The following is a 13318-nucleotide window of genomic DNA, read 5'->3' on the forward strand; positions in this document are numbered from 1 at the left end:
CTCTGCTGTTGTCATGACAACCAGTTGCTTGCTGCAAAGTTAAAACACAAATCTGACTTGTGAGACCTGAAGTTGTCGCTTCCAAACAAACACTGTAGTTAGTCGCTAAAGTGAATTGTCGCTGCCCTCAACCGGACTCGGGAGAAAACGCCCCGGGTAAAATGCTGTCGACGACCTTCACAGGTGTGGCACCGGCTGCGGGGCGAGGAGGTGCGGAGCTGGTTACGACACCGGGGTCAGTTAGACAAAGCAACGACCGCGGAGGTGCTCGGGTCGGGAGGGAGATATCAGAAGGAATCGGTGCGCAGGAGTGGCCCGACGGCTCCAAATATGAGGGAGAGTCTATAAACGGCCTCAAACACGGCAAAGGAAGGTACAGCTGGACAAATGGAGAGGTAGTGTGTGACATATTAAAGAATTAAACAATTTCACTAGAGCATTTACTACCCCTTGGCTTTTAGGGTGTGAACACCTTAAAGCCAAGCTAAATGTAATTTAGATACAAATACATGCGTGGGTTGTTTTCTTTGGTGTAGTACTATGAGGGCTCTTTCTACAAAGACTACAAGCATGGAGATGGACTGTATTGCTGGCCCACGGGCCAAAAGTTCATTGGCAAGTTCTACCTCAACAGAAGGGAGGGATATGGTCAGCAAGTGTTCTCCGATGGAGCTGTCTTTCAGGTAAGCTGAACCGTTATTTAGATTATAGATACATCATAAAACAACGCACCTCTCCCCTCCTCTCAGGGCTTGTACCACATGGATCAGAGGTTTGGTCCAGGTGTGCTCAAATATCCAGATGGGCGAGAGGATGTGGGTCTGTGGCTCAAGGACCACCTGCTAAGGCTGTGTACCCCTTTGGAAGAGGGATTTAGCCTGAAGAGTTTTCCTGAATATTCTGCCTACATGGATCTATCAGTCACTGAAAAATCCCTTACTCAGGTACATGCTGTGTCACCTACAGTAATAATAATGAATAAGAAATAAGAGCCTAGAAATAAGAGCAGTGCTTAATGCTGTGTCATGCCCTTTCACAGCTGTAACACAGATGGTGTTTACAGCAGAAAATCTGATGATTAATATTTTACTGCGTACATCTAAACTTACCATAAATGTACCCTTCTCACACCTCAGTCTACCTCTGGTAGTCTACAGCAACAAAAAAGGACACACTCTGAGGTAAGTCACAGCTTTTAATGAATAACTGGATGAGCTCTCTGAGTTAATATGACGCAGATCAGTTAACGCCTCATCACCTTCAGGGGGATGAAGACAGAGATGTGCTGTTAGATGAGATTTTCATCTATCCACCTGGCATGGAGAGTTACTCAACAGATGGGGACCACTTGCCACTCCCCCCTGGTCGAAGGACAGAGCTGGATCGACATTTTTATGGCGAGCTGTGGGAGCCGGACGCTCATCCTTACCAAGGCTATGCAAGAGACCCACTGTCCACAATGCCATTACAGGCCCGCCTTCAAGCTCACATACACAACCACAGGTCAGACTGGGTCCAAACACTGACAATTAGGTCTGTGAGTCTGCAACATTCGTGGAACTTTATGTGTTTGTCTCTCAGGCTGCAGGCTGAAAATGTGGGCTGGGACACGGCAGCCGTTCTCTCTATGAACAGGGACAGTTTTGGTCCTAAAGGGCCTTTGGAAGTCAGTTCAGAATTGCTTATCCAGCACTCCTCCAAAGGAGACCTGCACGCTGTATCACAGATCCTCAGGACTGGTTTAGTCTACCCTGATGTAGCAGATTCGCACGGACACACAGCTCTGATCGCTGCCACCGTAACACATTACTAATTTTTGAACACAGCAAAATAAAAGGTTTTAACATTTTGCCCGTGGTTAAAATCTGAAGTAGTCTCATGTCTCATATTCTGTTTCTGTCAGGTAAACTGCCATAATGATGTGATCCACCTGTTGTTGGACATGGGTGTTGATATTGACAAGATGAACTGTGAAGGCATGTCTGCCCTGGCTGTGTGTCATGTCCTCTACTATCCTTTTCAATCTCTGCACATCACTGGAGCTGAACCACCTGCTAGAAACCAAGTAAGATCCAGCACGAGGCACCGTGACTTTGGGTTTTATCAAAAGTTCAACTCGTCTCAGATACCTATGGTTTTCTCACAGATATTCTCCCTTTTTCTTGACATTTATTTTCCCAGATCAGCCAAGTCGACCTCAATATGGACACATCGTTAATTAACAACCTCTCTGACCAGTAGGATTGTAGCTAATGTCCCTTCACTCACACATTGTTCACTATTAACGATTTATATTCACACACATTGCTAAATGAAGCCAAACAACATAACTGATTATGAATTTATTGATAAAATACTGCTGTATTTATTTCTTGTGTTTTCAGATCAATAGAAGAACCAACTGAACACATTTCACTTCTCAACCGTAAAGCATCCAGTGACAGTGAACTCCTCTCTGAGCGCAGGGTCGGACTGAATGATTGTGTCGCACACGCTGAACACACACAGGGGGAGCCGAGGACAGAGGAAAGAGAGGACAGACACTGTGAGGAGACAGAAAGTATGAGGAGCAAAGGGAAGCAAAGAAAGACAGAGAGCAGATATGATCAGAGAAGGGAACGAGGAGTAAGTGAGGTTGAAGATACAGAAAGAGAATTTAAAAGGGGGGACAAGAAAGACAAACAGGGTGAGTCTGCTGAGACCAACGAGTTAAGCACAGATTACCTGGAAGCGGAGAGTTGCGAGGAGGATGAGAAAGATGTGGAGGATATAGAGGGTAGTGATGAGAGTGGAAAAGAGGACGTGTCTTTTGTAGAACGCTCCATTCAAGTGCTGGATGGTCACATTAAACTGGGCACCGTGCAGTGGAAGGGAGCTCAAGCTAAGGTAGCAAGCAAGGGTTCATGAGTAATGCGGAGTGATGCTTCTCTGTGATTGGTTTGATGAGTTGGTTTAGTTCACTCACAACTGTTAATGTGTTTGTCTCTGCAGCACGGCAAAGATCTGACCTCAAAACAGAGCTTTGACTCCACCTGTTGTCTCAGAAGCTACGAGATTCAAGTCACAGACAAAATGATCCAGCTCGCTGCTGAAGCTCTGAGTCGCACAGGGGTTTCCATGCACTGCAGCACGCAGGAGACAGTACGCAAAATGGCTGCTATGAAAATAGAGTCAGTCCTTTTTCTTTCTGCCTCATTTTACTTTTTATTTTGTATTTAATTTGCTGCTGGCTCTAGTGATCACTCTGATGTTCTGTTTCACCCTGCATATACATCCATCAGGCATAACATTATGATTACTGAAAGGTGCACTGAATAACACTGATTATCTTTTAATTATACCTGTTAGTTGGTGGGATATTTTAGGAAGAAAGAGAGCATTTTGTCCTCAAAGTTAATCTGTTAGCAGCAGAAAAATGGACAAGCGTAAGGAGAAGTGAGCAAATTTGACAAACGTTTATTGGCTAGAGGATGGGGTCAGATGTGGCTCTTGTGGGGTGTTCCCAGTCTGCAGTGGTCAGTATCTACCAAAAGTGGGCTAAGGAAGGAACCATGGTGAACCAGCATCAGGATCATGGGTCGCCAAAGTTCAGTGATGCATGTGGGGAGCAAATGCTGGCCCGTCTGTACTGATCCAACAGACCAGGTACTCAAAAAAGTTATTGCTAGTAAGTTGCAGATAAGTCAGAGTGCTCATGCTCACCCTTGGTGAAAATACCAAAAATGGACACGTGAGCATGAGAAGAACATTTATTCTGTGTGTGCGTCGCTTACCTGGAAAACTCCTGGCTGCACTATGTGAAGAAGGCAAGCTGGCATAGACAGTATGATGCTTTGAGTAGTGTTCTGCTGGGAAGTCTTGGGTTCTGCCATTTATGTGGATGTTACTTTGACATGTACCACCTACCTAAGCACTGTTGCAGATCATTTACACCCTTTCATGGAAACGGTACGCCCTGATGGCTACACCCTGCCACAAAGCAAAAATGGTCCAGGAAAGGTTTAAGGAGCACAACAAGTTGGAGGTCAGATCTCAATTCAGTCGAGCATCTTTGGGGTGTGCTATACAAACAAGTCAGATCTATAGGAACCTCACCTAGCAACACAGAGGAGGTAAAGGATCTGTTGCTAACATCTTGGTACAGATCGCACACCTTAAGGGGTCTAGTGGAGTCCATGCCTCGATGTGTCAGAGCTGTTTTGCCTGTAAAAGGGGGACCGGGACAATATTAGGCAGGTGGCCATAATGTTATGTTTGATCAGTGTAAGTAACCTGTGTGTGTTCTGTCTGAGCAGGCACCGCATTCGTTTGGGCACCATGAAACTGTTGTTGGACCGTGGAGCTGATCCCAACGCAGCCAGGATCCCCATGCCCGTGCTCTTTTTAGCCATTATGGCAGCTGACACCGAGAATGTGAGGAAACTGCTGCTGTGTGGAGCTCGCACTGACATCCCTCTTCCACCAGAGGCAGGAGCTCAACTTTTAAACAAATTTAAATAATATTTTGTACAGGCACAAAAGAAAAAAAAAATCCACAAACACAGAAAGAAAAAAAAAAGCACCTACATTAAACTCACCTGAAAATCTGCTTGTTTGTATAGAGGAAAGGCTTGTATCCCCTGCATGTAGCTGCAGCACTGCCAGGTCCAGCAGGTCCCAGAATCACACAGCTGCTGCTGCACGCCATCACCGACCCAGACGTACAGGCGTGTGACCAGGACGAGATCTACGAACCAGACAAGGTGTGTAGGTTTTAGTGTCCTGGGTTTTAGAGGTAAATGTGTTTGTGTTAGTTAACCTTTTTTTTTCTTTTTCTTTTTTATGTACCTATATATGTTATAGATTTCCACAAAGGCCACAGAAACACTAACTACCAGCCCACATCTCAAAGAAGGAGGCCGCACCGCTCTACATTTTGCCTGCCAGAGAGAAAGTGACTACAGGGTCGGAATGCATACAGTCACAGCTAAACACAGCACCACTATTTAATGATTACGTTACTGCTGCATCAAAGCAAAATGCGGAGAACTGATGAATATTTAAGGTAAAAAAAACCACCTTTATTTTCCTTCCCAGAATGCCAGTGAAGTGGTTGCCATTTTGCTCTCCCACAGAGCCAGTACAGACCTTCTCTGGAGCGGCCACTCACCTCTCTCCTTGGCTATAGCAAGTGGCAATGATATGGTACGACCTCGCTGTGCATGCACACTCACACATGCACGTGAGAGCCAAACCTCTCTTTGTCCCACACTATTCGTTGTTCCTCGTTTAGGTGGTAGATGAGCTGTTGAATGCAGGTGCAGATCCCAACTTACCCCTGGGCTGGAGGGTGGGCAGCGCGGTTTGTGCCCTCACCAACATCAACTACCACTTAGTTGGGCACAGAATTAAGCTGGTAACCAAACAAACACATAATGACGACGAAACGTTTTTAAAAATTAATTTATTAACATTTGTACTTTTTTTGTGCAGCAATCAAAGATAAATGTGTTCTTAATGACTTCAAATGAGTCACTTTTGTTCAGCTTTCAGAGAAAATAAGTTTTCCTAACATCAGTACGGCTTTTGTTTGGTTTAGTTGGACATGTTAACTAAGGCTGGAGCTGATATTTTGATGCCAGTTACAGTGTGTGGCATTGTTGGAACTGCAGTCGATTATGCACGCTACTCCTTCAAACAGGTAACACTCCAGCCATACTACATTGAATGCATTTAATGTGAATTGCTGAAGAATGTCCAGTGACTATCAGCTGTAGGTACTGGCAGTGCTGCACCTTACTGGTTCATCCAGTATTTTATGTTAATCATGGAGGGCCATGCTGGTGTACACGGGGGCTGAGTGAGAAGGCTTTTTAGAGTTTTATTTTTATATATATTTTTATACTCCTGTCTGCCTTTATGTTCCTATTTAGGACTCACATATTGCTTATACTCCTTTCCACGCTCTGAACATTCGGGAGAGAAAAATATTCGAAGCACGGCAAAAGCTGCTGAGCAAGATGGAAGACTTGATGAGGCAGGTTGCTGCTGAGAGGGAAACTGGTAATATAGAGAGAATAGCTTCCACTGGATACTTGGTGTAATGCACTTGTCCTTTTATTATTGAATATGCCTCTAAATCATAGAGTGTGTGTCCGTGCATGTGCGTGTGTGCGTGCGTGCATGTGTACTGCATGATTGGCAGGAGACCTTTCCTCCAACAAGGCTCTTGCCAGCAATAAAAGCCTACCAGAGGAAACACAAGAGCACAGGTACACATACACTCACATTCATCTACAGTAAGGTGCTGCTCTAGTTCCTTTTTCCTGTTGTCTGTCATTTAAACTTTTACTTCAACTAATGTCAGTTTCTAGTAACTTATTTGTGACTCTTTTCGTGTAAACCTGTTCTCAGGAAACCAGTGTTAAAGTTCTGCTTTCACTGCGGTCGCTCAGTGTCTGTGAATCTGACCCTGGGCAGGCGCTGCAACAAGGTCTCCTACTGCTCCAGGGCCTGCAAGCTCAACTCCTGGGAAGAAAGACACAAGAAAGAGAGCGTCCAGGTATCAGGTGGGAGTCAGAGGCCCTCCTTCCAACAGTTAGAGCCAAACTTCAGCAGCCTTAAAATATTTGATGACAGTTTTTCACAAGTGCTTTGAATATATGAATCACTTATCTGAATAATAAAATGATGTTTAGAGAACAATTGATGATACAGAGAATTTGTGAAATGCTGATTTAGTTTTGGAAGAATAGAGCATGTAAATACTGTATTTCCTTCTTTCCAGCATCTGTTGACAGTGCCCAGAAAAGTGCTGTGTCAAAAACCCAACGAAGTCCCAGGGCTTTGTCTGCCATCTTGAAATCCAAAACAGCCCCCAGGCCACTGAGTGTCCAGTTCAAATCCCAAACAGAACTAAAGCTGTTGAGCAAGGCAGAGAAAAAGTTGGAGAGCCAAAATCCACTCAATCTGAGGGAAAACTACAGCCACAACTGATGGATATTAACATTTCTGTTTCATTATGTCTAATATTGACTACCTAATTTAACAAAGCACTTAGATCACATCACTGTATGTGGTTGAATGGTGGTGGCAGCATTTGTGCCATAATATTTCTCATATTTGTAGCTGTCAGATTACAATATAAAATAGCATTAACTGTAAATTGTGTTATTATTAACTTGTGCTGTTGAATCAGATTACCTTTGTCATTGTCAAGTGTAGTCCCTGCGGCTCAAGATAAAAAGTTTAAATAAAATTTAAAAAATATATATATAAAAAATGAGGTCACTGTCTTGTCAAAATAAATGTTTTTGCTCATGTTCTTCATTCCCATGATAATATCTCGCTGAGTGTTTCATGAGAAAGGTAAAGCATGACAGTTATGCCACATGTGGTCTATCAAAGTTCAGTCTATGATGAGGAACAAGGGTATAGATGACAGTTTAAAAAACAGCAAATGGACCTTAGATTAAATTTTTATAGTTAACGTCATTCTAATGAATATGATGATAGCTTCTGTTTTTCACTTAGCCAGTCTGCGCAGTTCTTGTTACTTATACATTCATGAAGTATTAAAGGCTCGCCTTACTGTCAGTGAAAGTAGCATCACAAATAATTCGTGTCTCATTAGATTTGTGTCTTCCTGGTTTCAAACTGGGGATCTTTCACGCATTAGCCTGAATTGTGAACCGCAACACTAATGGAGCAACTTTCTATAGGAAAAAATCAAACCCTGAATATTTCATTATAAGTAACTTTTCTTTAGCCACCACCCTTAGGTTGTAATATATGCCTACTGACTGGGGAGATAAGTGTTATGTCTTCCTCACTTTAGAGCCTGACTAGATTTTATTTAGGTGTTGCTATCACAAATCATCATGATCCCGAGGGTTAAAAACAAAACAAAAGCTGGAGCAGCTCTTTTTTCCCCACTCTCAAGACCATCCATTGTGTCATGAATAGGACAGAAACTCCACTGTTATCCCTAAATCTGAGATCCAACTAATGGATGGACTCTTCTCTTCAGCATCTGAATATAGACCTTTACAGAGAGGCTGAAGAGTGTGACCCTCCTCTTTTTTTTATAAAGGGAAACCACCACCCCATCTACCAGTCCAGAAGCACTGTCACCAACTTACATGCAGTGATGGTGCTGAGCATAATTCCACTTTCAATGCTGTTGGAGTTTTGTTTGAGGTGAAGGTTAAAGGTCTTGGCTGGACAGTCCCAGTGCAGCCTCACTGTATATTATACTACATGACTATTCAGCATCCTCCACCACCACCCTGATCCAACTGAACCGCAGGTGCTAATCAGTTGACAGCTCAGCTCCTCTTATTGTGATGATTCAGCTGTGACCTGTGGTTTCCTGATATCAAGTGCAGGTTTGGGCAAACATAGTGTTTGTTATGGACAAACTGATTAGCAGAAATATCCAAAATGAGGACACTACCCCGGCCTTTCCTCGTAAACACATCCCTCAGGTCTCAGTGTCATTGCCCACTTGAACAATTAAGTCACAAAGGAAGACAATGGAGCCACTGGATGTTTCCAACAGCCCACCCACCCCGTGGCTACTCTGAAATACATGGCCAGTGTTTCTGTATGATTTTCTGCCTGTGTGTGTGTGTCTGGGGGGGGGGGTGTAATTTTATGTCACATCTTAATCACAAAATAACTCTCCCTGTCGGTTATTTTGCATTTGATACATCAAATAGACTCAAAAAATCATTTTGTAAAATTCCTGTTTGGATGCATCATTCAGACATTCCCAGTAACATCATAACACAGACTATTTGTGCAAAGAAAGGCTCATTAAAGGCTCGTAATGGTACATGCTGAATTGCCTGTTAGACTGGTTTTCATTAGCAGCAGGTTTACAGTAGGCTGAGGTTGCTGCCTGTACTTTGTTTCATACGTCATCATACGCTGATGAGTCAGAGGGACGGACAAACAAGGACCAGGAACAGGCTGGTGTGACCCAGAGTCACCTCAGCCTCAACAAGAAGCAGGAAAACGTATTCAGAGAAGGAAGGCTTCTTACAAAACCAGACCGAGGAGAAAGAGATGACTGAGGACTTGGAGGAGCAGGAAGACGAGCTGCTCGCTCTCCAGAGTATCTTTGATGCGGACGAGTTTGTTCGGGACGAGTCGAAGTCTGCCGGAGAAATCCGAGTATGTGTCGAGCTTCCTGTCGGCTTCAGCGTGGCTCTCAGAGAGGGTAAATCAGAGGGTTGTCAAACACGCGACTGCTGGACCGAAAAGGTCCGATCTGATGTTTTTGGAAAATGTTGGTTTGGAATATTAGGAAGCACCTTTACTGGTACAGCCCTAATCATCTACTTAAGATAAAAATGGGTTTTATGTAGCCAATGATGTAAAATGAGTTAAACACTTGTTCTGCATTAGGCGAGCCAGTAACAATGTAATGAGCATGTTTTTGTTGGCCTTAAATGGGAAGAATGATGTATGAATTAAATATATCTATATTAAATATACCTTTGAACAGCTTAATGTCATCAAGCATCATTTATAGCTTTTGCTATTTGAGTTCATGTGACAGAATATATCAAATATTTTCTACTGAATACACCCAAATTATTTAAAAACAAATAAACAAACATTACAGAAAGAGAATAGTTCATCTGATGAGCTCGTATTTTTCTTTCTAAGGTGAAAGTCTGCGTCGGTATGATATTTCTTTCCTTCCACCGCTGCTTTTGAACTTTGGGCTTCCTGACGACTACCCCTCCTCGTCCCCTCCCTCCTTCAGCCTCACCTGCAGCTGGCTGACTCGCACACAGGTAATCAGCAGTCAAGTCATTGTTGGTCACATGTTCATCCTGCCAGTGTGTGAGAGGTTCACAGGACATTGTAGAGGCTCAGTAAAGATGACAATCTATTCTCCCTCTCCCTCCACAGTTGGCTGCACTGCGTGCTCATCTCGCTGATCTCTATGAGGCCACTGGGGGAGCTGTGGTGCTCTTCTCCTGGGTGCAGTTTCTCAGAGAAGACGCTCTGAGGTTCCTGAACATCCACAGTAAGCTGGATCTTCCTCCTGATGAACGCAGCACCCTGCATTATAACCAGGACCAACACAATGCTGAACTCTCAGAACCAAAGAACAATTCAGAGCCAGAGTTCTCTGTACCATCCTCGGAAGTTCAGGAGAATCCTTCAGACGGGAGCAGCACAGACTCTCAGGGAGCTTCGGCTTTAGACTCCTGCAAGCATGACCAGAATGATCTGAACTCTCACCAGAGCCAGAGTGATCTAACCTCAGATTATCAAAGAGCTCTTTCTCCAGAGCCTGCACTCCAAAACCAAACCACACACACTCCAGATGTGACAATCCTCCAAGGCTCAGAGTTTAAGGTTGATCCCCAGGATGATCTTTCTTCATCTGCAGAGAAATCCAAGCATCATCAAAGTGTCCGGGAAGATTTCTTAAATGAAGGAGATGCTTCTCTCTCATCGCTGCTTCCCTCCACCTCCTCAGGCACGTTAGATCCAAGTGATCTTGGAGCTGCTTCTCTGCCGGTCCAGCCCACAGATTCTCCTCAGAGTGAAGAGCAAACCCTCTCTGGTCTCTTTTTATCTCCATCACAGACTCTGCTGTCCCACATTTTGATCTATGATGCGGCCCAGAAACACAAAGTGTTTGCCACCACCGTCTTTGACTGCGGGGTTTGTTTTATGGGCCGACTCGGGTCCGAGTGCGTGAAGCTGTCACCGTGTGGCCACGTCTTCTGCCGGGCCTGTCTCTGCGAGTTCTGTACGGTTCAGATCACAGAGGGGAACGTCCGGGGTGTCACCTGTCCTCAGGCAGACTGCGCTGGTGCCCCTACACCTGCACAGGTAGAAGCTACACGCAGCCTTCAACCTGCAGAATGGTTTCAACAACTGTAGTGTTTGGTCCTTTTATCTAATATCAAAACACATTTTAAAAGCTGTTAAAAAGAGCTACAGGTAGAAGGATCAAGGACAGAGGAATTTCGATCAGCTGACCTCGGCCTCACTTTGTGTCTCTGCTTTTTCGTCTCTGTTGTGTTTGTAGGTGCAGAGTCTGGTAGGGGAGAAGCTGTTCAGCCGCTATGACCGTCTCCTGCTGCAGAACACTCTGGACAGCATGTCTGGTCCGTTTCTGTTGCTGTTAAACTGAGTGTGTCGTAAAGGTTTTCATACACTGATTGGAATGTATTTATTACATTTCTGTATTAGACCAGGCAGAAAGAACATCTTTAGCTCTTTTTCAATAAATGTTTTTGTCTCGCAGATGTGACGTACTGTCCTCGAACATCCTGTGGCTCTGCTGTTATTTTGGAGAAGTCCAGCAATGCAGTGCTTTGCTCTGAGTGCGGCTTTGCCTTCTGCGTCACGTGCAAAATGACCTACCATGGATTAGAAGAGTGTGAAACCAAGAAAAAACATGCAAGAGATGCATTGCAAACCGTTTTAAAAAGCCTAGACTTGCCACAGTCACAAGGTACACAAAGGCACACTATTTCAATGACTATGTGGATATCTCTTATGTTTACCAAAAATCCAAGTATGTTTTTTAAACTGATAATTTTTTGGTGTACTGGTTATTAATGTTAAAGTGGCAATATTCAGTCACAGGACGAGTGGTGTGAATGTTGTCCTGTTTCAAAGAAAATCATAAAGTCAGTCATTTCAAAGCAGGAAGTACAAGAATCAACATAGAGATGTCCCAGTATTGTGTCTCGTGTCAGTGCAGGACTCAACAGCATCAATCCAAGTGCAGCAGCCTCTGTAGAGGTGTAAGATTACTTTACAGTACTTACAAGTCACAAATGCAACTGAAAAAAAAAATATTTATTTGATCCGATTCTAATAGTAGCACTTTGTTTGATTAATCTTTAACCCTACACTGAAGGCCTTTTGTGTGTTGATGCAAATGTTGTTTTGTGCTCTGTGCTATCTGTGTCTCTCAGAGGGGTTGAGTGCTCTCTTGAATGACTATAAACATGGCAGTAAGGAGAGGAAACGCCTGCTGGTGAACAGATATGGTAACATGCTGGTAACGCTGGAAAGTAATCTGAATGACACCTGGTTGGCCAACAACAGCAGATGCTGTCCTCACTGCTTCAGCAGAATTGAGGTATTTAGTCATGTGCGCACGGAGAGTTTCTGGCTGTTTTGAAGTCATGTGACTTTGCCTGCTCACATGTTGTGTTTCATGTTGCAGAAGAATGGAGGATGTGACCACATGTTATGCACTCAGTGTGGACAGGACTTCAGTTGGTGCTGTGCTCTCAGACTGACAACAAAAAATGGAAAAACGCACTTACAAGAATATGTCTGTGAGAACCACCGAAAATAGCCTCCCAGTGCTTCCGCTACTTTCACCAGCAGCCCATCATTTTGTCACATTAAAATCTGTTTTATTTAAAAAGATTAAAAGAGAAATGAGATCTGATTGAAACAAAAAACAGAAATTTACATCCTGTGAAGTGTTTTGACCCAGACATGTCATACTGTATCATGGTCAGCAGAGGGCGCTAAACAACAAGAATGACAAAGCAGTAACATGACAAGTTCCTTTTGGTAACTTTAGAAAAGCTAATATGTAAAACAATCTGTTTGTTTGTTATTTTCAATAAATTGATACATGAATTTAACAAATGATGATACTGATTTATTTAACCTGGATGCTATAAAAACACTTCAGGAAAATATCCTCTATAAAACTATACAATAGCAAACCTGTAATGTAGAATATCTTATACACATATTTCTATATGAGACGTTCTTGCAGCTGTTTCTTAGATTCTCTGAGATCTACAGTGTACATATTAATTATTAATCTTAGTCTACTCTTTTTTGACTTAACCTCATGTTTTATCACTGTTGCATATGTAAAATCACAGCATAATGTCCTCACTATGTGCCTGTAAAACATGTTCTCCCTAGTTATAATTGTAGCTCACTGTTGTCTTCACTGTCAGTAAACCCACTGTTTTTGTTTTTCAAGTAATGTATAAAGCGTGTGGTTGTAATTACTACCTATAGCCACAGTTCCAGCAGTCTGGAAAAAGCCTTTTTTACTCCAAAAGATTAAGTTAAGATTCATTAAATAATTAAATAAATGTGCAATTCATTCATTAAAATGATAAATGAAATAAATATATGAATACACAATTAAATGTCAATTCATTTCATTTAAAAGATAATTATTTATTTCAAATTTTAATAAATTAAAGACGCTACTTTCTTTACTTACTTTTTGATTCATGTATTTGTTTAATTCATTTTGGCACATGTGGGTCTCAAGACTCATGCACACATTTTCTTTTATTATTAAATCATCCAGTTC

General features: G+C 42.9%; 2 protein-coding genes across 3 annotated transcripts; both read left to right on the forward strand.

Moving 5' to 3' along the window:
* ankmy1 (ankyrin repeat and MYND domain containing 1) lies at positions 1–7287 on the forward strand. 2 transcript variants are annotated; one of them, XM_084910809.1, is made up of 20 exons: positions 1–395; positions 537–683; positions 750–939; positions 1132–1181; positions 1265–1503; positions 1582–1798; positions 1904–2065; positions 2182–2237; positions 2385–2886; positions 2992–3170; positions 4296–4467; positions 4602–4742; positions 4843–4944; positions 5077–5184; positions 5273–5395; positions 5579–5680; positions 5913–6042; positions 6185–6251; positions 6394–6548; positions 6767–7287. In XM_084910809.1, exons 1-20 carry the CDS (start codon positions 162–164, stop codon positions 6973–6975), a joined length of 3285 nt encoding a protein of 1094 aa, XP_084766935.1. In that variant the 5' UTR covers positions 1–161; the 3' UTR covers positions 6976–7287. The 2 variants fall into 2 exon arrangements, with proteins under 2 accessions (XP_084766935.1, XP_084766934.1); XM_084910808.1 differs by having other exon boundaries at positions 1265–1798.
* Positions 7288–8934: 1647 nt separating this feature from the next.
* Positions 8935–13091, forward strand: LOC146369849 (E3 ubiquitin-protein ligase RNF14-like). Its single transcript, XM_084910131.1, has 7 exons — positions 8935–9202; positions 9655–9785; positions 9904–10839; positions 11039–11117; positions 11258–11467; positions 11937–12103; positions 12191–13091. Exons 1-7 carry the CDS (start codon positions 9049–9051, stop codon positions 12323–12325), a joined length of 1812 nt encoding a protein of 603 aa, XP_084766257.1. The 5' UTR covers positions 8935–9048; the 3' UTR covers positions 12326–13091.
* Positions 13092–13318: the final 227 nt, after the last annotated feature.

This window comes from Perissodus microlepis, chromosome 17 (genome assembly GCF_051167445.1).
Source record: "Perissodus microlepis isolate ML-2025 ecotype Zambia chromosome 17, ASM5116744v1, whole genome shotgun sequence".
NCBI classification, from domain to species: domain Eukaryota; kingdom Metazoa; phylum Chordata; class Actinopteri; order Cichliformes; family Cichlidae; genus Perissodus; species Perissodus microlepis.

Bases quoted from the DNA above. Each gene is read 5' to 3' on its own strand.
- ankmy1 (XM_084910808.1), top strand. From the start codon at position 162: ATGCTGTCGACGACCTTCACAGGTGTGGCACCGGCTGCGGGGCGAGGA. The intron at 1,182-1,264 runs GTAAGTCACAGC...CATCACCTTCAG, and splicing joins AAAAAAGGACACACTCTGAG to GGGGATGAAGACAGAGATGT. The intron at 5,185-5,272 runs GTACGACCTCGC...TTCCTCGTTTAG, and splicing joins TAGCAAGTGGCAATGATATG to GTGGTAGATGAGCTGTTGAA.
- LOC146369849 (XM_084910131.1), top strand. From the start codon at position 9,049: ATGACTGAGGACTTGGAGGAGCAGGAAGACGAGCTGCTCGCTCTCCAG. The intron at 11,118-11,257 runs GTCCGTTTCTGT...TTTGTCTCGCAG, and splicing joins CACTCTGGACAGCATGTCTG to ATGTGACGTACTGTCCTCGA. The intron at 12,104-12,190 runs GTATTTAGTCAT...TTCATGTTGCAG, and splicing joins ACTGCTTCAGCAGAATTGAG to AAGAATGGAGGATGTGACCA.